Source organism: Lynx rufus, unplaced genomic scaffold, assembly GCF_022079265.1.
Source record: "Lynx rufus isolate CCGP_SWC_20201006 ecotype Redwood Valley unplaced genomic scaffold, mLynRuf1.p SCAF_1, whole genome shotgun sequence".
NCBI lineage: Eukaryota > Metazoa > Chordata > Mammalia > Carnivora > Felidae > Lynx > Lynx rufus.
The window spans coordinates 200,213,272-200,236,057 of NW_025814823.1; the positions used below are offsets into that span (position 1 = coordinate 200,213,272).

General features: G+C 37.3%; 1 protein-coding gene across 1 annotated transcript in view; it reads right to left on the reverse strand.

The window, feature by feature from the left end:
• Positions 1-20,920: 20,920 nt before the first annotated feature.
• ITGA1 (integrin subunit alpha 1) overlaps positions 20,921-22,786 on the reverse strand; it is a 142,339-nt gene continuing 140,473 nt past the window's right edge. Inside the window, exon 29 of the mRNA XM_047092774.1 lies at positions 20,921-21,278. Within this exon, the coding sequence (XP_046948730.1) occupies positions 21,234-21,278 (45 nt within the window). The 3' untranslated portion in view covers positions 20,921-21,233. The remainder of the gene's footprint in view (positions 21,279-22,786) is intronic.

Below are 22,786 nucleotides of genomic sequence, written 5' to 3' on the forward strand. Positions count from 1 at the left end.
TATCCATCCCTACTTTCTGTTCCATTGCTACACTCATTAGTTCAAGTCCATTTGATCTCTCCCCACAATGGCAGTCTCTTATGCAATCTCTCTATGCTTCCTCTTCTCCTGTCTCCACTCCACTCTATGCTATTATCATGATTCTCGTTCTAAAACACAGGATTTGTTGAAAATCTTTGGAAGTCTACAGGATGAAGTTCAAGCACCTTAGTGTTTAAGCTCTCAGTTGAACCTCAACCTGCCTCTGCTGTCTCTCTTACCAAAACTCTTTTGTATCTATTTTGGTATGATTTGACTTTAGTTATGTGGATACTCCACTTTCTCACTTAAATCCTAGATCTCTGAAGTCTTATATGTTTATATCCTGTCTAGTCCTGTACATGACAAATAGTTCCTAAAAATAATTGCTAAATTGAAATGAATTTCTGAAGAGTTCCACCTTCTTCCACCTAGACCTGAAAAGGGTAGGAAATATGAAATTCTATGTAACTCCTGGAAAATTTGAAATGAGGTAACCAGTGACTCCTCAAATGTTACCCAGTAAATCTATGATAAGACCGAGTAAACTTCAGAATCCATTGAATTTGACTCACCTACATGTTTTCAGGCACTTGTTGAGTTGTATGATGTCCCAAAATAAGAGACGCATTTCTAACTTAAATACAAAACAAATAAACAAAACTAAAATAATTCTGTGTTCCTCAGGCCCTGGACCCATCAATTCATCTAAGCATTTTATTCATACTTTTATTCTAGCATTACTAAAATTGACTGTCCTTATTTACTTTCATGTGTGTAGCAGACATGCAAAGTTAATCTGCCAGCTCTTCCCACAGGTTGTTCTCAGAGTTTGCCATGATCTTCCTCTAGAAGTCATCCTGCCTCCTAGTGATATGGAAAGACACCTGACCCAAACTGGATTGATTAGATTTTCTGCTAGACAGTGATATTCAGCATACAGAGATTTTAGAGAGTCTTTGCTGACCACAGGGACTAGGAATTCATGTTCACTTGGGGCAGCCATTTTTTAAATGAGCATAGAAAAAGCCAATTAGCGGGTATTCATAGAAAACAGAAAGGAGAGACCAAGACACTGAGGCATGCATGAATTACAGAGAGGGAGAGAGAGAAAGAGACAGGAAAGTTACTTTAGTTCTTTTTCTCATTCTATTTTCTGTTTCCAGTCATTTGGGAGCTCTGGCTGCCCTTTCCGTGAAATTCCCTGGTATCTTCCTAATATTTTCTCTTTATTTTTCCTATTGGACATCCTTGAGGACAGTGACCATGTCTCATTAACCTTACTCATAGTCCCCAAAACAGGACCTGACACAGAGTTGGTGCTCAGTAAATGTTTCTTCCACTAATGAATAAACACATTTGTTCAACTAACATCTGACTCACGTATTAAGATGAACCAGAGAAAAGAAGAAGTTAGGAAGTATATCCCTAAGAACATGGAAAAGTCCAGTAAAGGGAAAACATTGTTCCCCTGTACTTCAGGGATTTTTTTGTGGTTTGTTTGTTTGTTTGTTTGTTTTATTAAAAAATGTGTCATATGATGGCTTAGACTAGCTATATGGCTATTCTTTGCTGTCTCTGGAAAACTTGGATGTTTCAGTTAGACATCAGTTATTTTTCAAGCCAGAAAAATAAATCTTACTTTAACTAGCCTAAGGTAAATTATTGAAAGGATATGAGCAAATTTCAAAGACAGAGAGAGAGAGAGATAGAGAGAGAGAGAGCGAGAGAGAGAGAGTCCCAAGCAGGCTCCATGCTGTGAGTGCAGAGCCTGATGTGGGGCTTGAACTCACAGACTGTGAGATAATGATTTGAGCTGAAACCAAGAGTTGGACAGTTAACTGACTGAGCCACCCAGGTGCCCCTGAAGTAATCTTGATTGTACCATTTAGATTGGAGTCTATGCTTTTAGATGGAAATACATTTCAAATGTTTAATATCAAAAAGTTAAACAGAGCCAATTTTGCCATTAGAATTTACTTGACTGGTAGGCCATTGGGCTTTGTTTATACATCAAAAGAATGAAATCAGTGAAGATGGGAGAGCCTCAAAGATTTGGAACTTGTTTTGCCAGGAAACTCAGTCTTAATCGTTAAATCTTTTCTGCTTCTACATTCTCTATTATGCTATATGAGAAAGCAAAACTTCTATTCTTGGCTCACAAACTTTGGTCTAGCTTGTGGTCTTCTAGTATTTCTTTAAGTTTCCTGCATAATTCTCCTCTGGACTTTTTACCTCTCTTTCCCTCTTACATTTTTATAATTTCTAACATGATCCTTTTCTTGGATTAAGATGAAAATCTTGCAAAAATGTCACTTTTTTCATTTATTCATTTACTTAACATATATTTACTTAGTACCTACCATGTGCAAAGTAATAGTCCAAGCACTGTGACAGGAACCAATGTCACCTGGCTGTCCTCAATAAGCTTGAAATCTCATTACCAGATATTATCTCCAGAGTCTAGCTATAGATGAAATCCTATGAGGTGTATGAGCAGAGAATATGGAAACTTGGTGTGACTTATGCCATTTAGTGGGATGAAAGAATATTTAGGCACATTTTCTTTAGATTCGACATGAACTTTTATAAAAGTCGTTATATGGAAAGTGGCTTCTTCCATCAAAAGTCTCTAGATCTAAAGGCAAATGAAGATGTCTCAAGACTTAAATTTGAGGAGGGGGGCTAACATTTTTAAAGCCTATAAAGCCATACATTTTCACATGTTACAGTATGATAATGTAGGTAGTTTTCTTGTTAGAGTTGCGGCCCATGACATGTATGTAGAAGTAGTGACTTTCACACATTTATAAACTGAAACTCATCAGCCTTGCCAGTTTCTGAGTGCAGATGAGATCCCATTCATGCAAATGTCTAAATGTCTTCCTCTCACTGTTCCCCCTTATATATGTAGGGCCCTTAACCCATGAACTATTCCTTGTGTCCATGGGTCATGACATATACACGTACACTGGGAGATCAGTGTTAATTGCTGTTGGTCCCTGCTGCTTGAGGTCCATGCCCTCCCTCACCACTAAATGGGCATAGATCCTTTTCCATTTTAACAACTTGTGATGACTTAATGCTTTCAGATTTCCTTGGAACTCTGCTTTAAAATGAGGAGGCTGCTACCTCCTCTTAGACTGATATTCTCTTAGAGGGAATCCCCAGAAGGCTTGCCTATGGCCCAGTGCATTACATGATCCAGTCAGATTCACCTGCAGCCATTTTTCCCTCCCCAGTGCTCACAGGATGCATAACTGTGTCCAGGGTAATTTAATCACAAAATGTTAAAACAAGTTACCACATTAAATCCAGAAATACTATTTCCTTTTGACCTTTGGCTCTGTTTTTGAGTCTGGCTCAGAATTTTTTCCACCATATTTCCTTGCAAGTTGGCTTCTGTTCTTTTCCATTCTCCACTTTCTCCTTCCCTAGCTACCTAATTCCACATGACATATATGACTAAATCTCAGCTCCAGCCCTAGCACAAACTTCTTCCATACATCTATGTAAACATTTTTAAGTATAAGATTTTAGAAGGGATTATAATTGTGTTTTCTTTAACAGCTACACTGAGATATAACTAACATACAGTAAACCGTACATCTTTAAGTTGTTCAATTTGATAAGTCTTAGCGTTACATATTTATTTTTTTTTTAATTTTTTTTTTCAACGTTTATTTTATTTTTGGGACAGAGAGAGACAGAGCATGAACGGGGGAGGGGCAGAGAGAGAGGGAGACACAGAATCGGAAACAGGCTCCAGGCTCTGAGCCATCAGCCCAGAGCCTGACGCGGGGCTCGAACTCCCGGACCGCGAGATCGTGACCTGGCTGAAGTCGGACGCTTAACCAACTGCGCCACCCAGGCGCCCCACATATTTATATTTTTAATGCACTTTTAAATAATATTAGAAGATTTTTGAAAATATGTTGTGTATGGGTATGTGTGTGTGTATTCACACATGCATGAATATTTGTATGTCCTCCCACTAGAGGGCCCAGAGGAGGCACTCATAGAAGGCAAGCTAACTTAAGATCCCAGACAGAGACTGGAGGGCTAGTCTGGCAGATCCATACATCTATTTGACCTACGAGACATCCATGGAAGGAATTACCCCTAGGAGACAGTAAGGTGTAAAACATTAACTCAAGAAACAAGAGGTTTTCAAGGGGCACAGTTAATTTGAGTAAAGCAAGGTGTCAGTTCTAAATCATGGAGGGCAGTGTGGATAGTAAAAGGATTATAAAACAAAATGGTAAACACGGTTCTATCATCCCAGTGATAGAGTAAAAGATAGTGCTATATTTTGGGCTAAGTTATGACATAAATGGAGTGGTAAATATTCTTCTCATTTAAATTGAAACATTACTGGATCATGAACCAGAAGAGGGACTGACTACAAGTCACTGAAAGGGTTCCAAGTACACCACCCCAAAATACGCTACTTTGATATAAGGATCATTTTGAGCTAAAGTCCATAGAGAATAAGCAGACACAAGAAAGTCTCTCTAGTTTTTCCTTTCTACCAGGAAAGGCAGGACAATTCTTAATCACCAGAGACAACTCTAGACTCTTATCAGCCTGGAGAGGGCACCAGAGAAATCTATATAACCGACCTTATTCATTAGCCCTTAACTTTTATGAGTTTCTCCATATATTTACCTTTCCATTATTTGTCCCCTGCTACAAGCCCAAACCATTTTTCGTCTATCTTGTCATTTGTCTACAAAATTGTTGTTCTTTGTTAAGGTGCTACATAATCCCCAAATTCTAACCAGCCCTTTGAGTTACCATAATGAGTTTCCCATGTGTACATGGATATATGTGTTAATAAACTTGTTTTTCTTGGTAATCTGTTCTTTGCCCCTCTAACTCATGGGGCCCTAGTCATAACACCTAGGAGAGTAGAGGGAAAAAGTTTTTTTCCTCCCCCAAACCACCAAACCTGTTCAGGTGATCAACAAGAGAAGACAACAATGATAGGGGCGCCATGTCATGCAGTCTGGGTTGAAAGTTGGGACCACCATGGTAGTTAGAGCAATCAAAGAAATGACATGAGGACAGTGTTGCTGCTAATTGATATCTGTGAGATACACATTCTGGTAATCCACAGAAGATCAGGAAGAAAGATTTGGCCCAGAGTTCCTATACATCTCCAAGTAGCACTTGAGTCAGAGAAATCTTACTGTAATACGATAAGCTAATTACTACATGCTTCAGGCTGAGAATCCAAGATATACACACATCTTCTTGGTATGTTATACATTATTGTGTATAAGTTGCCTTTTATTTTTATTGATAGTATATTTCCATCCCTACCTCTGAAATTAAGGTTACCTTATATGTTCCTCTTATTGGTTCTCCATATTTGTAGCAAAGCAGCAGAACTTCCTGTATTTATCATCTTTGGGTTGTAGGCTGCAGAGATGAATTGGTGGATGAAGAAGAAGATAAGTGACAAACACCAGAGCTGATAAGAAAAGCTTAGGTCAACCAGTTCTGGAGTCACTTGTCTATACATTAATATATGACTTAATTGGAACCAAAATAAAACCCAGCTATTGCCATTTTACATGGTTACAATACGGATGCATGTTCTATAAACTGTGGCAAAAAGAAAATGTGCAAATTTTTTACTAAAAAATAATCATATTTGTTATTGCCAACCACAGTGAGAATTACAATGAACCATTTAAGATAGTTTAAATAAGTTACTTGGAACTTAAAGGAAAAGCCCTAAATTGTTGCCCTAAATTATGACAAATTACAAATCTATATATATCAAAAAGACTACTCAGGATAGGGAGCTGAGAAGAAGGTAGTAAGATAACAATTTACTATCTAGCAAGTGCCAAGAATGCTACGAGTATTATTATTTCACGCTTGTTTTATTTTGACTTCTCATCACAATTTATGGGCTGGTATTACGTTCTCAACTGGGTGCGTGAAGAAGCTCACTTTTAGAAAGCCAAGGTCAGGACACTTGTCCAAGCAAGTGCAGCTAGCAATGGCAGAGTGGGCATGTGGGCCCAAGTCTCCTTGACTCCAAGGTTCATTCTTTTTTCCACCACATTATGTGGCCAAATTATACTTTGAGATACAGACTTTCAGATCACACTCTTCAAAGCAGTTTTTTGTATGGAAAAGAATCACATACGTTTATTAGGTTGTTTATATAGTCTATAACATTTGAGTGTGTTCATTCAGTACTAGGCATGATTCTCTTTCAAGGCCATATTGTCTCATAGGAAATACAAAATGAAAACAGCCAACTATAATATAATCACAATCCCTTCCTGCCCACCACACATGTAAGTTTCAAAGACAAGGAAAACTAACTAGTAAATATATCATTATCACAAAATATATCCATACAATGGAATTCTCTTCAGCAATAAAAAGGAATGCACTGATATATAAGCAACATATAACTGGCAAACATGCTGAATGAGAAAAAGCAGATACTTTATGAATCCTTTGATACGACCTTCTGGAAAAAGCAAAACTAAAGGGACAGGAATCAGATCCATTGAGGAGGCTGGGGATGAGGAGAGGAAAAGTGACTATAAGGGGCATGAGGAAATATTTAGGGTGATAGAAATATTTTATATCTTTTTAAAAATTTTTTAATGTTTATTTTTTTTGACGAGGGATACAGAGAGAGGGAGACACAGCATCCCAAGCAGGCTCCAGGCTCTGAGCTGTCAGCACGGAGCCTGATGCAGGGCTTGAACTCATGAGCCATGAGATCATGACCTGAACTGAAGTTGGACACTTAACCAACTGAACCACCCAGGCACCCCAGAAATATTTTATATCTTGATTGTGGTGGTGGTTACCTGACTTTGTTCATTGTTCACAACCTGTAGCATGGATAAACTGCTGAATGTAAATTATATCTCAATCATCACGACTTAAAGACCTTTAAAATCCAAATTAGAGAGAGACTATAAGTTTTTAGAAAGGGAGACAGATGGGGTGAAGTCTGGGCTACAGAAATGCCACCTGAGGAAGGAGCCTTGGGGGAAGTGAACTTAGGATGTGAATTAAGGAACAAAATGTCAATGTTTATGCCACAATGTCTAGGAAAGGAAAGAAGAGAGACTAATCCTTCATATTTAATTACATCTTTAAAAGGCATTTTCAGTGTAAGCACATTTGCCTGCCTTGACTAAAAATTGATTGAAGAGAATGGATGTTTCCTTTTATAGTCAGTGGAAATAATGCTTAACCATAATGCAAATGCCTCATTGGAGAGCTAGGTAGTCCTAGGATGTCTGAGCAGTCCCTCTTCCTCTATTATTTCTGTCAGTTCAAGGCTGCCTCCCTGATAATGCCATCAAATGCAATTCAAGCAACATTTTGGGGAAAATCTTGCATTCATTTTCGTTTTTGTTTCAGCTAACTTCTGAACTCTGCAGTGAGAAAAGTTACTCTCTTCATGCTAAATAGGTCCTGTCACATTCAAGCACAGGTTTACTGGGTACCCGTTGTGGCTCACTAGCGCACAGAAAATAGGCGGAGCAACGCAGAAGTATAATGCATCCTGCCCTCAAGAAGCTGATGGGCCGCTTGCAGGGTCAGAGGTACTCACCCAATAAAGGGCCCCTGCTTCGACTTTGCTTGTGCAGGTCTGGAGGACCGATGGGAGAATTCACTGGGCGTTATTTTGCATTCAGGTTTGAGGAGCTTTATAAATGAAGTTAGCCTAATGGAGGAGGTAGATAAAACAAGACCTGGCATCTCAAAGGAGGGCAACTTTGATTATGGAAAAGTGTCTCTCCTGGCTCCTGTTGGTGGGTTAAAATAAAAAGCGTGTTTTTGTTTGTTTGTTTTGCTTTGTTTTTATTTTGGGGGGCTTTTTTTTAGGAGTGAGAGGACAAGGGCATCTGAGAGAAGGTATTCTCATCCCCATTTCAGAAGAGAAGACAGCAGAGCACCTTTGTATTGAGGATGCCATCAGCAAAAGATGCCACCATCAAGAACTAGAGGAAGAAAATGGCAGACACCGCTGGACAACCAGGAAGTTGTGCTCATGAGCATGAGACAGCCCCTTTGGGGATTCCAGAAAGAATTGGAGGGGGACTATTTTTAAGGGCCTGGACTAGGTAGACTGCAGGTCAAAGAACAAAGGGTTCGATTCATCGAAGGATATTTGCAACTGTTAATGTGAGCCCAGTTTTATCCTCAGAAGGGCCTGGAATAGGTATAGATGGGTAAATGTGTATGTATAAAATTAAAATGTCATTTAGTGTCATATGAACTGGGACAGACTATAAATTACTGTAGGAATTTAGAGAAAGGAGAAATCATAGTGTGGCATACAGTAGGACTTCCTTGGAAAAGAGAGACTGGAGCTTGAGAATAAACATATTTAATTCACAACTCTGCTGAAAACACTTGCCAAAGAATTGTCAGAAAACAATTAGCCTCAGATTAAAAAGTATCTTTTGATATCTCTTTGAGAGAAGGGTGACTGCTTCTCAGTTTTCAGGTGTAAAATTACTTGCATAGAGTATGATTACAAATTACTTGCATACAGTAGATACTTAATACCTGTGTCTGTTAATGCTTAACAGACTTAACATGCTTAATGTTAATGTCTGTTAATTTAACATTTTGATAAATGAATACATATTAAATATTTTAAATATTTTAAAAATTTTAAATATTTTAAAACAATGTACAGTTTTAGAATTCTTTTTTTTTTAAAAAATTTTTTTAACGTTTTTATTTATTTTTGAGACAGAGAGAGACAGAGCATGAACAGGGGAGGGTCAGCAAGAGGGAGACACAGAATCTGAAACAGGCTCCAGGCTCTGAGCTGTCAGCACAGAGCCCGACGCGGGGTTTGAACTCACAGACCGCGAGATCATGACCTGAGCCGAAGTTGGCCACTTAACCGACTGAGCCACCCAGGCGCCCCCAGTTTTAGAATTCTAAATGTCAGATAAGTCTTACAAAGACAATGTACAGATTCATGATATATTGTGAGGAACATCTGTTAAATCATCTTTAAAAATATTTTAAAGTTTTCCCTTGCACTTTCATAGAATTTTGGAGTTGGAAAGGCTCTCAGAGATCTTTCCTGGTCTGAGGTTCCATTCATATAAGAATAAGCTTGATAGTATTCACATTGATTATATTTGAAATACCATTTGAGTGGACAGTACAAATTTAATTACTTAATACCCAATCCCACCCCATTCATCTCTTGCTTCTGTTATAGAGGCTGGAAGTTAAATATTCTATTTCCCTTGCCATTAGGAATGGTCATGTAACACTGTTAGGATGGACAAGGTGTAAGCGGAAGTCTGCTGGGAATCTTTTGTAATTCTAATTTTTAAAAAAATTTTTTAAACAAAGACAGAATGGCCTTCTACCTAACTTCTTCCAGCTTAGGACACAGATGTCATTCTGTAGGGGGCAACAGACTGGCTTGTGACCAAGGCCAGCAAAAAGGCCAAGATAATCAGAATTTCCAAGAACTGACCATTATATCTAAGAAGTAAAATAAGTGGTACTAATTTTTTTTACCTATGGCAGTGCCATACATCAGCTAATATGTTCTCTGTAAAACACATTCTTTCATTTTATAAACTTTCATAATTCTATCAAGAACCCACTTGTATTGTCAATATGAGAAAAGATTGTTAGATGCAAAATGCATTGTAGCTGTGTTGTTATTTTATGTTTGCATTGCCATATTTTCTCTTGATTTTTTTAAAAAAATTTTTTACTGTTTGTTTTATTTTTCACAGAGAGAGAGAGAGAGACAGAGCACGAGCGGGGGAGGGGCAGAGAGGGAGGGAGACACAGAATCCGAAGCAGGCTCCAGGCTCCGAGCTCCGAGCTCTCCGCACGGAGCCCGACGCGGGGCTGGAACTCACAGACTGCGAGATCATGACCTGAGCCAAAGTCGGATGCCCAACCGACTGAGCCACCCAGGCGCCCCAATTTTTAAAATAGTTTATCATATAGTAATGATCTTAATATCATAATATCCAATTTTATAGATTGGACTTTTTAAATTTTTGGATAAGTTAAAACATTCGTCTAAGGGTCCTGACGGTTGGTAGAAGGAAAATACATTGAGAGACATTAACTAGAGAGGCAATTTTAGATATTGAAATAATATGGAGACAGAAAAATTAAAGTAAGTATTGCACTGCACAAGAGTAGTAAGTTTATGGGAATCATTACTCTAAGATATAATTAATAGGTTAAAGGAGATTTAGATAAATGCACCCATGCTGTTGTTAATACAGAATTAATATCAGAATTTGAGATATAAGGGCATGCTTTCAAGCAATGAACGCCTCTCAGAACCCAGAGCAGGGTTTCCAGATGGAATAGTGAAATCCTCACTCTTGGAAGAGTCTGAGATAGGCTGGATCATACTATCAAGGATGTAAAGAAATACCCAGTACTGGATGATTTTTAAATTTTTTCCAAATATATGAGTCTATTATTACTAGTGATCATACTATATCTTCATGGTTTTCCTCCCAGAGAGATATAATAGCTGTGTAAGTAAAACTTTACTCAGTTTATCAATTCTTGCATTCAGTCAATAATAAAGAAGTACCGACTATGTGTTAGGTACTACAAAGATAGATGTGTGCTCTCCTGCACCTCTGTGTTTTCATTTCTCTTACCATGACCTCCTCTGAAGTCTTTGCTGTTGGGGGGAATGACTTTGAAGCCAGATAGAGCTTGGTTCCTATGTCAGCATTACCACTTGCTAGCTTTATAACCTTGAAGTAGCCCCTGAACTCCTTTGAGTCTCAGTTATAGCACCTGTAAAACAAAAACAATAATAGTATCACCACAGTGTTATTGATAAGATTAAACAACATGTTAGGAAATTGCCTGGCACGTGGAATGTAGACAATAAATCTTCCTTTTTTTTTTTTTCCCTCTTGTAGAAAATTGGGAGACTTAACCCAGCCGCATCAGTTCCATTCAAAAGTACCTGCTTCACATGTGCCAATTCTTATAGCTCTTGTAGAATACAAATGACTCTTCATTTAAACATACAATCTTCATTTATGAAGATATGGCCCATCCTAGAAGGTGAACAACTGCTGTGATGTGAAATAACACACTAATTGGAATCTTTGCAGAATTACCCACATTATAATGATGAGGTATGCCGAATGGGCAGGAATGAAAGACGGGTTTGAAAAGTGTATGAAAAGGAATAGCAGATGGTACTTGGGTGCTAATAGAATAGAAAAGTCTGAAAGTAAAGGAAGGAAGAAAATAGAAAATGAGAAACTAGGCATGTGAAACTAAAGAGCCCTGGGCATTTCATCAAGGACGGTTAGAGTCTCTGGCATGGCTAACTTCCAGCTCCACTAATTACAGTCTGATGACCAATTCTGGATACTATTCTTTATTTACCAGGTTGAGGCATTTCCACTCTTGCCTTTGGAATGCCATTCGGGATTGTGGTATCTAAGTGAATTCATGCCACACATGCTCGGTTGAAAGATACTACAAAAACAAAAAAATAGCTGAGCAAAGTGGAAGTTAAAGACCAAACCTGCAGATGTTTCAATGATGCTTTTATTAATTCAAGCCAGTTCTTGCCAGTCAAGTTACTAAATGGAGCACTGGCACATGACCAAACTGCATTCATCTGTGAAGTGGCTGGCAGCCTGGGTGCCTACAGACAATGGTGCTTGCCCTATTATTCCTGCCATAAGGGAGCAATTGGGCCATTGTAACTGGAATTTGTGCAGGTCAGGGACCCTATACACTGATTTAAGACTCAACTCTCAGAGTGGGATGACTCCATGATTCTGCTCTAATCCACACAGAAGTTTCATTTCAGCCACCAATGAGTCCTTAAAAAACTGCAAGACATCAAAGTCAACTCAAGTATAAATTTGGATTTCTGTATACTTAGAAGAATTCCAGGGGTCTCCTTCTTTCTTACAAGATAAGAATCTTCCCAAGTCTGGAATTGCACACACCTTTTTTTTTTAATGTTTTTTTTTTTTTTTTTTTTGAGGGAGGGAGAGAGGGAGAAAGACAGACAGACAGACAGATGGAATGTGAGCAGGGGAGGGGCAGAAGGAGAGGAGACACAGGATCTGAAGCAGGCTCCAAACTCTGAACTGTCAGCACAGAGCCCGACTCTGGGCTTGAACTCATGAACTGCAAGATCACGATCTGAGCCGAAGTCAGACTCTTAACCAACTGGGTCAATTCCAGCACAACTGGTATTACACACATCTTAAAGTTCATTCAGTTTGATAGTAATATAGCTACCTCCAGCTCTCTTATGGTAACTGCATAAGAGTTACCATATCTTTACCATGGTATAGCTATATCTATATATCTATCTATCTCTCTCTCTCTATATATATATATATATAGATATACCATCTATACCATGGTATATCTTTTTTTCCATCATTTTCCTTTCAGCTTATTTGTGCCTTTGAAGCTAAAGTCTGTCTCTTTTAGAGGGCATATAAATGGACCTTATTTATCCGCCTGAAAATCTCTGCTTTTTGATTTGAGAGTTTAGACCATTCACCTGTAACATAATTACTGATACGGTTGGAGTTACGTTTGTCATATTGCTATGTGTTTCTATACGTCTCCTGTTTTCTTACTTCTTCTGTTTTCCCTTTGCTGAATTCATTTTGTTAATGCTTATAATGTAATGATTACAAGTCTTATTTTTGGCAAAAATTCTTTCTTTTTCAAGACTGTTAATAAAATAACCCAGTTGATTTTGGATAATCAATAGGGCCACACTTGCTTTTATTCTTAGTGACGCTATCTTTCCCATCTTTCCTCATCCACTTCTTGCTGTCTGGCCCATCCCACCCCTGCTTGAAGAAGTAGGTAAAAAAAGTAAGTATTTGACATCTGGACAATGGAGAATTCTAGTTCACATGTATATGTGTGTATAATGGTTATTAACATAGAGAGAATGTGGGAGGGGATAATTTTTCTTATTGTCAGCTCCAGAGTAAGGGGAGGAATTTGATAGATATCACTATTTTAATACTAAAGAAAAATTAAAAATATAATGTCACATTTTTAGAAGGTAGAGGGTACCATGTTCTCTGTGATTTGAAGTATGTCAAAATAGAAATGCGTAAAAAAATAAGCATGTATGCCCAGAAAAAGGACAATTTGAAGTTAGTAATTTCTGGTGCCAATGTTATGATTGTTTTTAAATTATTTCTCTGTTTTGCAAATTTTGTACAATGTGTATATATTACCTTTTACTCTAATTTTTTCCTGATTTAAAAATTGATACTCATGTATTTAAAAACAATTCAAATAATATAACTATTCCAAAGAATAAAATAGAAGTCACCTCCAGTCCTCCTTGATCACTTCTATTTGGTGAACTCTTCGTGACATCTGCTTGTGGATGATCAAATGAATTTTACAAAAGTAAAAAAAGACACCACAAAGGATAGGAAAGTGAAAATTGTGCCTATGCTCTATACCTGAAAATAAAAAATTCCATTGTATGCCATTTATTTTATAGTGAATATATCCAGATTTTTTTCTAGTAACTTCACCGTGTATTCTCATCCTGGGTAAAGGGTAAGTGGGAGAAACACTACTTATCTCACAATAGAGAGAAAAGACAGGGCATTGGAGACTGTGCTGACACAAATTAGTACAGGACCTTGTAAACAGCCTCTTTGTAACTCAGTCGGTTTCTTCTATAAAAATACCTCCTCAGTCCTCCTGCAGCATGGTTTGAGGATGAACCCTTTTACAAGATGAACATGTGTGACTGCTACTAACACTCCTTCCTACATTTTTCTTCTAGCCCTTATATATTAAGTAATTTTATTACTTATTACTTATTAAATAAATAACTTTTTTCACTTCTTAGTATTTTTTTTCTCACTATGTGGTCCAATATGTTGTTATACAACAGGTAATTCATTATTAAAACATCTCATCAGAAGAAGATATACAGTAATATGGATTCTGTGGTTTTTGTGTCAAGTTTGCAAAAGACTAATCACATTGCTATACTCTGCACAGGAAACACCACAGACACAATTTGTTTTTGTTTTTTCTTTTTAGACTATCAAAGTGAAAAACTGCGAAGGAGCTAAAAAAAAAAAGTTGGAGCTCTGGAAAAAATACTAATCTTGGATAAAACTAATGTACTTAAAATTACAACAATCACATTCTTCTTTGAGTCATTTTTTAAAAAGTTAATAGACAAGACAGGATGCTCCTTTACCTTGACGTAAGATACACAGCTGATGCACAGGATAAGATAAGAATTAGACCAAAATACCAAACCTCTGACCTCAAATCAGTGTACAGGATACACCATATGTTGGATATTCAAAATACTCTTTTACTCTCTCAGCTATTTCTAATTATATCAGGTTAATGACTGTTACCTGAAAAAAAAAAAACGGGTTTAAATTAGGCACCTACAAAATTATTAGTGTCAACAAAGGTTGTGCTTTTTTGTTCTTGAAGGTGATTAAAACATTTTCTTCTAATGAGTTTGTCCAATAAAAGTCTTGCAGAAATGCATACACCCTTAAGCTATTCATTTTAATAAGTTTATTCTGAGGTAAGTAAAAAAAACAAGCAATGCAATATACGTTATGTTAGGTGATGCAAAAACTTTATTGGAGTGATATGATACATGTTTCAGGGCAGTAATTACATACAGCATTTTTCTTTTTAATCAAATGTTTACGATTCTTCACACTGTCTGTTAACAATTTTAAAACCTCACAGTAGTAAAATACAGTACACCATTCTCTTCACAGGCCAATGTTTCCTAATGAAGAACACAGAGAGACAGCTGTTGCATCCTGAAATAAGGCCAGGAGGGGTCAGAATTAAATCCTAAGTATCAGGATGTCCTGTGTGAAATGATTCTGGTATGAAGAAGATCTGATGTGCTGCTGCTTCAAATGATTGTTTTTACTTGAGACAGTGTATCAAACTTGGAAATTCGCCCCAGCTAAAAGACAAGAATATACTTAAAAAATTTTTTTTAATGTTTATTTACTTTTGACAGAGAGAGAGACAGAGCATGAACGGGGAGGGTCAGAGAGAGAGGGAGACACAGAATCTGAAACAGGCTCCAGGCTCTGAGCTGTCAGCACAGAGCACGACGCAAGGCTCGAACTCACAAACTGCGAATTCATGACCTGAGCCAAAGTCGGAGGCTCAACCGACTGAGCCACCCAGGCACCCCAAGAATATACTTTTATTGAATCAACAATTCACTTGTGCAAAGTACATGTGTTAGTATTGTGTGTGGGTACAATGTGGTCTAAGGGAGCCTGTGGTATTTTAAGGAGGAAGGATGTATATATAAAAGATAAAGAACTTCATTTCCTCTCCCCTCCCTCCCAATTTTTTTCTTTCTGTCTTTCAAGATGCAAGATGCCTGAGGGGCATGACAGGAAGATGGCCACCTGGCATTGGACCTACCATGCAGCTATCTCCCAGAAAGCCATCATTAGCTTTTGTGTGGGGCTTCCCTTTTGCTTGGCTACTCTGTGGAGGAACAATTATGTCACTCAGTTTTCCTCATTCAATCTCTCTCTTAAAAAATGGGGGTGGGAACAGGTAATGTCAACTGGGAATTGTTCAAGAGGATACCTGGCTTTTAGTCGTTATTATTTGGAAGATTCCTTTAAAATTTTTTTTCCCCAGTCTATACGCACAGATCAAGCATTGAGTCTCAGTATTTTGCAGAAGAGCTTGTAAGATTCCGCTTAGTCTTTTTTTTTTCCATAAAGATGTGACTTGAAATATGGTAAAATCAAATATCATCATAGTTAGGAGTGTCACCAGTCCCTAGTTTACTGCCATGCTTTCCATGATGTGTCAGGTAATTAAAGGATTTCTGAGTGTCAACTCATCAGAAAGAACATGCAACTACTCAAGGACCTGCCAGGGGCACAAGGCTTACAGTGGCCTTGCCAAGGAAGTTCCAAATCGAAACTGAACATCCCCACTGTGCAGAAGAAACCAACTGGAAGGCAGAAGGCAGAGACATCCTGCAAATGGACTCCGGCTCATTTCAATGCCCAGTCCTCAAGGCATTCAAATTCGCCAGCTTGTGGCAGGAGAGAAATGCAAGGAAGTCTTACCTCAAGTTCTGAATTCATTGGTCATGGTAGAAAGGTTTTGATATATTTAAAAAGGCAAAAGAAAAAAAAAAGAAAGAAAGGAAGAAAGAAAGAAAAAAAAAACAAAAGAAAAGAAAAGCTGACCTTAAAGCAGAGTACATTTGAAGTGATAACTCACCCTTGTGTATTTTTCAGTATGGTAAATTTTCAGCAAGAAGTGCTTCTGTGTATATCTGATATGAGGTGGGGCCAGGCTGATCCTGGGGTGTAGTGGATTCAGAGGTTAAACTCAGTCCTTTTAGCCTTTTTTAGAGGCAGAAGCATCCATTCCCATCAGTTGAGAAATGGACCTCTTGGTGCCAGATGTCGTCGGGGACAAGGGGGCTGGGGCTTAAGGGCCAACATAGGGTCCTTTAGATTTCCTCAAGCTTAATGGTTACAGGCTGTTACTTGGAATTTCTAAATTCAAGGTTAAATTTTAATATGAGGATCAAAGATACTGACTTGTTCACCAGATTACAAGGTCAGTTGTTAGCTCTATTTTTATTTTACATAAGATGTTGCACAATAGTGCTTCCATTTGGGAGACAGCAGAATATAGCCTTTTGTAATGTACTACAGAGTTAACTTCTTGGGATGGTTTCAGAAGTTCTACATTGGAGAGGTTTAGCGACAGCAGTTTAACATTAAAAGGGGTTGCCCAGTGGACTCACCTAAAAGATACGTTTGCATTAAAAAATCTGCTGTTAACAAATTAAGCTAAAAATAGCATCAGTCTAACGACTTTAGAGTCTTCTTTTTAATTTTTTGGATTATTATGTCCATGGGTGAGGATGGGGATTGTGGGGTGCTGATAGCTACATCCTAGAAGCCCTTCCTTCAACCCTTGGCATAGTTGCTGATGGTGTCCCATAAAGGTTTGTAAATCTGTTAAAGATGTCCCATCTCTGAAGTACAAGGCATTTTGTCCCTATTACATTATACCTATACCATGTCATCCCTTGATTGTGTCACAGAAGAACCGAGGACTGAAATTCTATATAAATGATCAGTTCACTGAAGCTGGTATTCACAGCAAACAGAGAGCACATGTTTTGAACAGATTTTTCTCCAATAGTCCTCTAGAAAATCTCCCTTGGTGGGGGCTGGGGCGGGTAACTAATGAGGAGGACTTGAGAACTGCCAAAAATAAATGAAGGATGCAGAGGATATTATTTTTTAAAAATAACTTTCCAGAAGTCTCTCTTTGGACAATAACGTGATTGCACCTAGCACATGAACCATGTTCTGAGCCTGGGTCTTCCCTAGTTTTCTCAGTGTTGTGCAAAGCACGATAGTTAATTCACACAGAACAGATTACAACATGTTTGATAAAGACATTACCCCCTATGAAGGCACACTGTACGGAATGGCGGGGCAGCCATTCACACTGTACAAGCCGTGGCCCTTCCAGAGAATGCCTAGAGAGATGTGTGCACGGCTTCTCACAGCCGCTACAACCCAGCTCTACTCCAGCACTGTGCAGCCACCTTTTGCTTTTGGCGCAGATTTGTTTTCCAATTGAGTCTACATACTGGTTTTGTAAAAGGAAAAGAGAATATATATACATATATATACATATATGTGTGTGTGTGTGTGTGTATATATATATGTATATATATACATATATATTTATAGGTATTTGCATATATAGGTACATTTATTATGGTTGAGTAAGCATCAAATTTTGCAAAAAATTCTCCCCCACAAGACTCATTTCAAGTGTATTTATGACATGGAAATATTCAGATTAAACTGCCCATGACTTTACAGCTCAGAGAAAATAAGTGAATAAATTGGACCACTGAATTTCAAATTGGATCATAGAAATTACAAATATTTGCAAAGGATGAACTTTCACACTATTGCTCCAGGGCAATGGACTCCTAGAGAAGGTGAAGCAGCTTCTTAGTGGTTTTGAAGTTCCGATTTTCACTGTGTCACCCTTCAGATTTTCTGGGTTTCAATTCTTGCTTCTTCTGAAAGTTTATATAATTTTAATAATATTAAAGGAAGGCTATAATTTTAGAAGTTGAAGTTAAGGAATGGGAAACCATGTAGCATTATGTCTGCTGGGCTTGAGATGAGCATTTTAAGGATAATTTGAAATATGATGATATTGTATTTGTGTATCTATCTATATATATATTCAACATGTTATATCTCTGTATATCTATATCTATTTATCTATCATCTATCTATTGCCTATTATTGTCATCTAATCTATTTCAATGGTGTGCTGAAGCCAGTTCATACTGGTTCACGGGACCTGACAGATTAATTTTCAGGAGTTTTGTTAAGATGGTAGGGTTTTATCAGTAGCTTGAAAATGGCCATGACAAGACTATTTAGGTCACGGAAATTGGCAAATGACACAAATCAGGGAATTTGTTTTCCTCCTGGAGAGCCAGTTATTGAATAATTTACCAATATACCTTTCTAAGTGTAGTCTGGAAAGGGACTTCATACATATGTAAGTTCACAATGGAAGAAATAGTCAATTTTATAAAATACCAAAGTTAAAAAAAGTTTTTGGAATAAACTCATAGGTTTAAAAAGCACTCACTTTTCTTATTAAGTGCTTTAGAATAAAATGGTAGAGGTTAGTATATTTCTTGATCATTGACTATGTTTTAGAACATGTGTACTGCTGACTTATTCTAATCAGAACCTCCACATTTGCATCTTTTACATAGTTGCAGAACTGTACATTAAAGTTAAATATTAATAAAAATGAAAACTATATGCAAAGTGGATGAATCAAACTTTCCTTGGTGGTGTAGCTTCTGTGTTTATTTTTTGTCCTTTTTGTCAAACCCTGTCATTTGGTATTATTGAGATATTTTGTATTTGATTTATGTTTGCACATTCATGTGGGTGTGTGTACATGTGTGTTTACACACACAGATGCTCACACACATAAAGCTCAACAAGTTATAGTATTAGGGATGATGGATATCTGGTCCATTAAATTTTATTTAAAAACTGGGAATGATTGATGCTAAAAACTGTGCCATGATTATAAGTACCTATTTGATCTGGCCCAGCAGTTCTCCCTGTCTTTTCTAAAAAATTCAAAATGACATTGTTTCCATCTTTTCCCTCTGGGTCAACACCATATTTAGTTAAGATGTACACACTCCTGGTTTGGTGAATGCTTTGCCTAGCAGTCATGGAGGCCATGTGTGAATTTAAGTTTACCTGCTAGATTTATTTCTGAGAATGTGTTGAGATTGGAGCAGAGCTGCTGAATAGGCTATGCATAGGAGTTGTGCAGCATGGTGACTCTGAACAAGAGAGACCTGAGTTTTATTGGGCAAAGAAATAATAGGTGGAAAGCATGATTTCTGAACCCGAGATAGATAGTGGGAATGAAGGAAATACCCAAAGTAGACTTTTCTCAACAATGACAGGCCAGCAGGAGGCTATCAAACCTCTGGAAAGATTGCGCTTTTCTTAGGGTACTGATGACCTGGGCACTCCCCAGGTGCAAGGTTTTGATCGTCAGGATCTTAGATGTAGATGTGGAGCGCCACGAGGCAGGCCGACACTGAGTTCTCAGATAATTCCTTGGAAATTATATTAAAAAATTAAATCTATGGCATTTAATTTCTCCCTTGATTTGATGTTTTTTGAGAAAAGTAGAGTCCAGAACTTTCTGGATAAGGTTCTGGACAGATGCTGGTCTTGTGATGGTCAGCCAGGTGGAGAGATGGAGTTGTTGCAGAAGAATCAGCTAATTTTACAGCAGTAGTTCACACATGTGGCTACGATACATTCATTCATTGTTATTTTCCTAAGCAACGGAGCAACCCAGGAGCTTATGCTACAGTAGAGTCCAAGGCACCGTGATAATTACTTCAGGAGCAAAGAAGCTCATATAGAGGTGTGATCTCTTTCTGTCGGTGCGAGGTTTCAAAGCTAAAGTTCTTTAAAATTCATTTCTGGAGTTCTATTTAAATATTGATATGCCACACTTATAAAGCAGTGTCTTCTTGGTAAAATGCAATATTGAAATGGAATACTGCCTTTCATAAACGTAAGAAATGTGTTTCAAAAGTTAAATACCTTTTAAAAAATGAAAAATAAACATACTCTCACAGCTTGAGGGTTTAAATGAACCATGTACCAAGGAGCTGAGAAAACTCCTACTTTTGGTACATCCTGGAACCCCTAACGTTCAAAAGTTGCCCAGCAAAGATGACTTCAGCATTTCCGTGGCATCTGCCTAAGCTGCCATGTTCCGTTCAGAAGCCATCTTAGCATATCCCATACACAACATGGCTTTTCATGACAAATCGCTGGTATGCCACACAAAACTGCCGTGAAGTGTTGTTTTCAGCATAAAGTTTTGAGTTTTAGGGCTCAATATCAAAATGAAATATGTTCTGTGAAAGCTTAAATTAATCCATTCAGTGCACTGCTTTTAATCAAGTCACTCTTGGTTTTCCTTCAGCTCAAACTTTCCAAACACTTTGGAAAAAAATTTTTTTTCCAAGTACAGAACCCAACACAAAGATGCTAACGTATTCTCTGTGATTTAATTATATTTTCAGTCCATATTTTATATATACTCTACCCAGGAAAAATTTCTCATTTGAATAGGGGGAAGTTATCTTTTTCAGTTAACCTTTTCTTGTCATTTACAAATGTTGACTATCATGCTGAATGTGAATATCCATCAGGAATCAATGGAAAAAAGCTTAACTTATCAATGATCATAAAAATTTTTATGCATTCCTTAAATACTCTGAATGCTGATTTAATATGTAAACATATTTGTACAGGTTAATCTTCATCTTCAAAACACTTTGTAATTTTACTTAAATAATACACATGAGTAATTATTTTAAAATATTTTTCATCATTTTATAAAATATATTTTTATGGTATTGTTTTTGGATCTTCTTTGACTTATCACTTTCCAAGTGATTAATCCCTGATGGGTTACATAAAGTTATGTGACTATGTCTTTAATTGTATCTATACATTTCTTGTCACATATTTGAGGCAAACCTGAGGATAGATCATCAAATAATTATTATTATTTTTCTCTTGTAAAATATGTCATTTTTCCATTTTCTTCTTTAGTGGTCTTTTGAAGAATCCAATCTGTTAAGAAAATATCAAACACAATACAATTAATTATTTGAATTTAAGTAATAAATACTAAAGCCCTTGGATAAAATTTAATACTATGCTAGTGATTTGGGGCAGGCAAATAATTAATAATACAAATAATTAATAAAATTGAGAAAGGTTTTTTTTTTCATTGACCTATTAAGTAATATTGAATGTCAAGAAATGACATTTATTAGGTTGTTATTTCATTTTAAACTTTTTTTGTTGGTTAAATATATCATGTCTCCCAGTAAGAACTAGTACATGTGGTGAATTAACTTAAAAATGTTTTGGGAAAATATTTGGGAAGCATGCAAACTACAGTCAGCTGGCACTAAGTGGCATTTTGCCGTCATCTTTTTTTTCAGGGATGTGGCAGAGAAATTCCATCAAATAACCTCATAAATTGAGGTCTTTAGAGCTGGTGGGGAATCTGGTACATGCATTATGACTGAGAGGTTAAGGAGATATGAATTGCCTGGATAACTTTAAATGTGTCAGGACATCTGCCTTTATAGACTTGACAGGAAATACCTCTTGAAAACATGCTGGATAATTTGGATATAAGAAACATATTTCTGAACATATAAGAAATTTCACATAGGGGTGAATGTGGGTAACTTTTCATTATACCTTGTAATTTGGGACATTATAAAAATTATAAGTGCTTTATATATTTCCTATTGTATATTATAATAAAAGTAAGTATAGGGGCTGGAAGGGACCTTTGTAATAATCTAATCCAAAATGTGGGTATTGTATTTTATTTTTAAAGTTTATTTATTTATTTTGAGAGAGCGCTAGTGAGCATGAGTGGGCGAAGGGCAGAGAGAGAGAAAGAGAGGGAGAGAGAGAGAATCCCAAGAAGACTCCCCACTGTCAGCACAGAGCCCAATGCAGGGCTCAATCCCACGAACTGTGAGATCATGACTTGAACAGAAATAGAGTTGGACGCTTAACCGAGTGAGCCACCCAGGAACCCCACATGTGGACATTTTAAATAAGAGGAAATTGGGTGCCTGGGTCAGTCGGCTGAGCATCTGACTTCAGCTCAGGTCGTGATCTCGTGGTCTGTGGGTTCGAGCCCCGAATCGGGCTCTGTGCTGACGGCTCAGAGCCTGGAGCCTGCTTTGGATTCTGTGTCCCTCTCACGCTCTGCTTCTCCCCTGCTCATGCTCTGTCTCCTCTCTCTCAAGAATAAATAAAACATTTTTTTTAAAAAGGAAATTAAGGGTCTTTCTATTTTTTTGTAAATTTCAGAGTAGATTATAATAGTTCAAGCAGACGACAAGTTAGTTCTTTGAAAGTGTGATACGCTCATATTATTTTAATCAGGAAGCTATGGTAAATTTGCAAGGGAATGATATATTCAAAATTAATTATTGAATAACTGAGGGCTTACAAGGCATAAATGGTCAAAAGTATGCATTTTTAAGTGAGAGAAGTTAACTTTTTTATGTTTTCCATCATGCCAGAATCTAGTTGAGGCATCTAGTGGT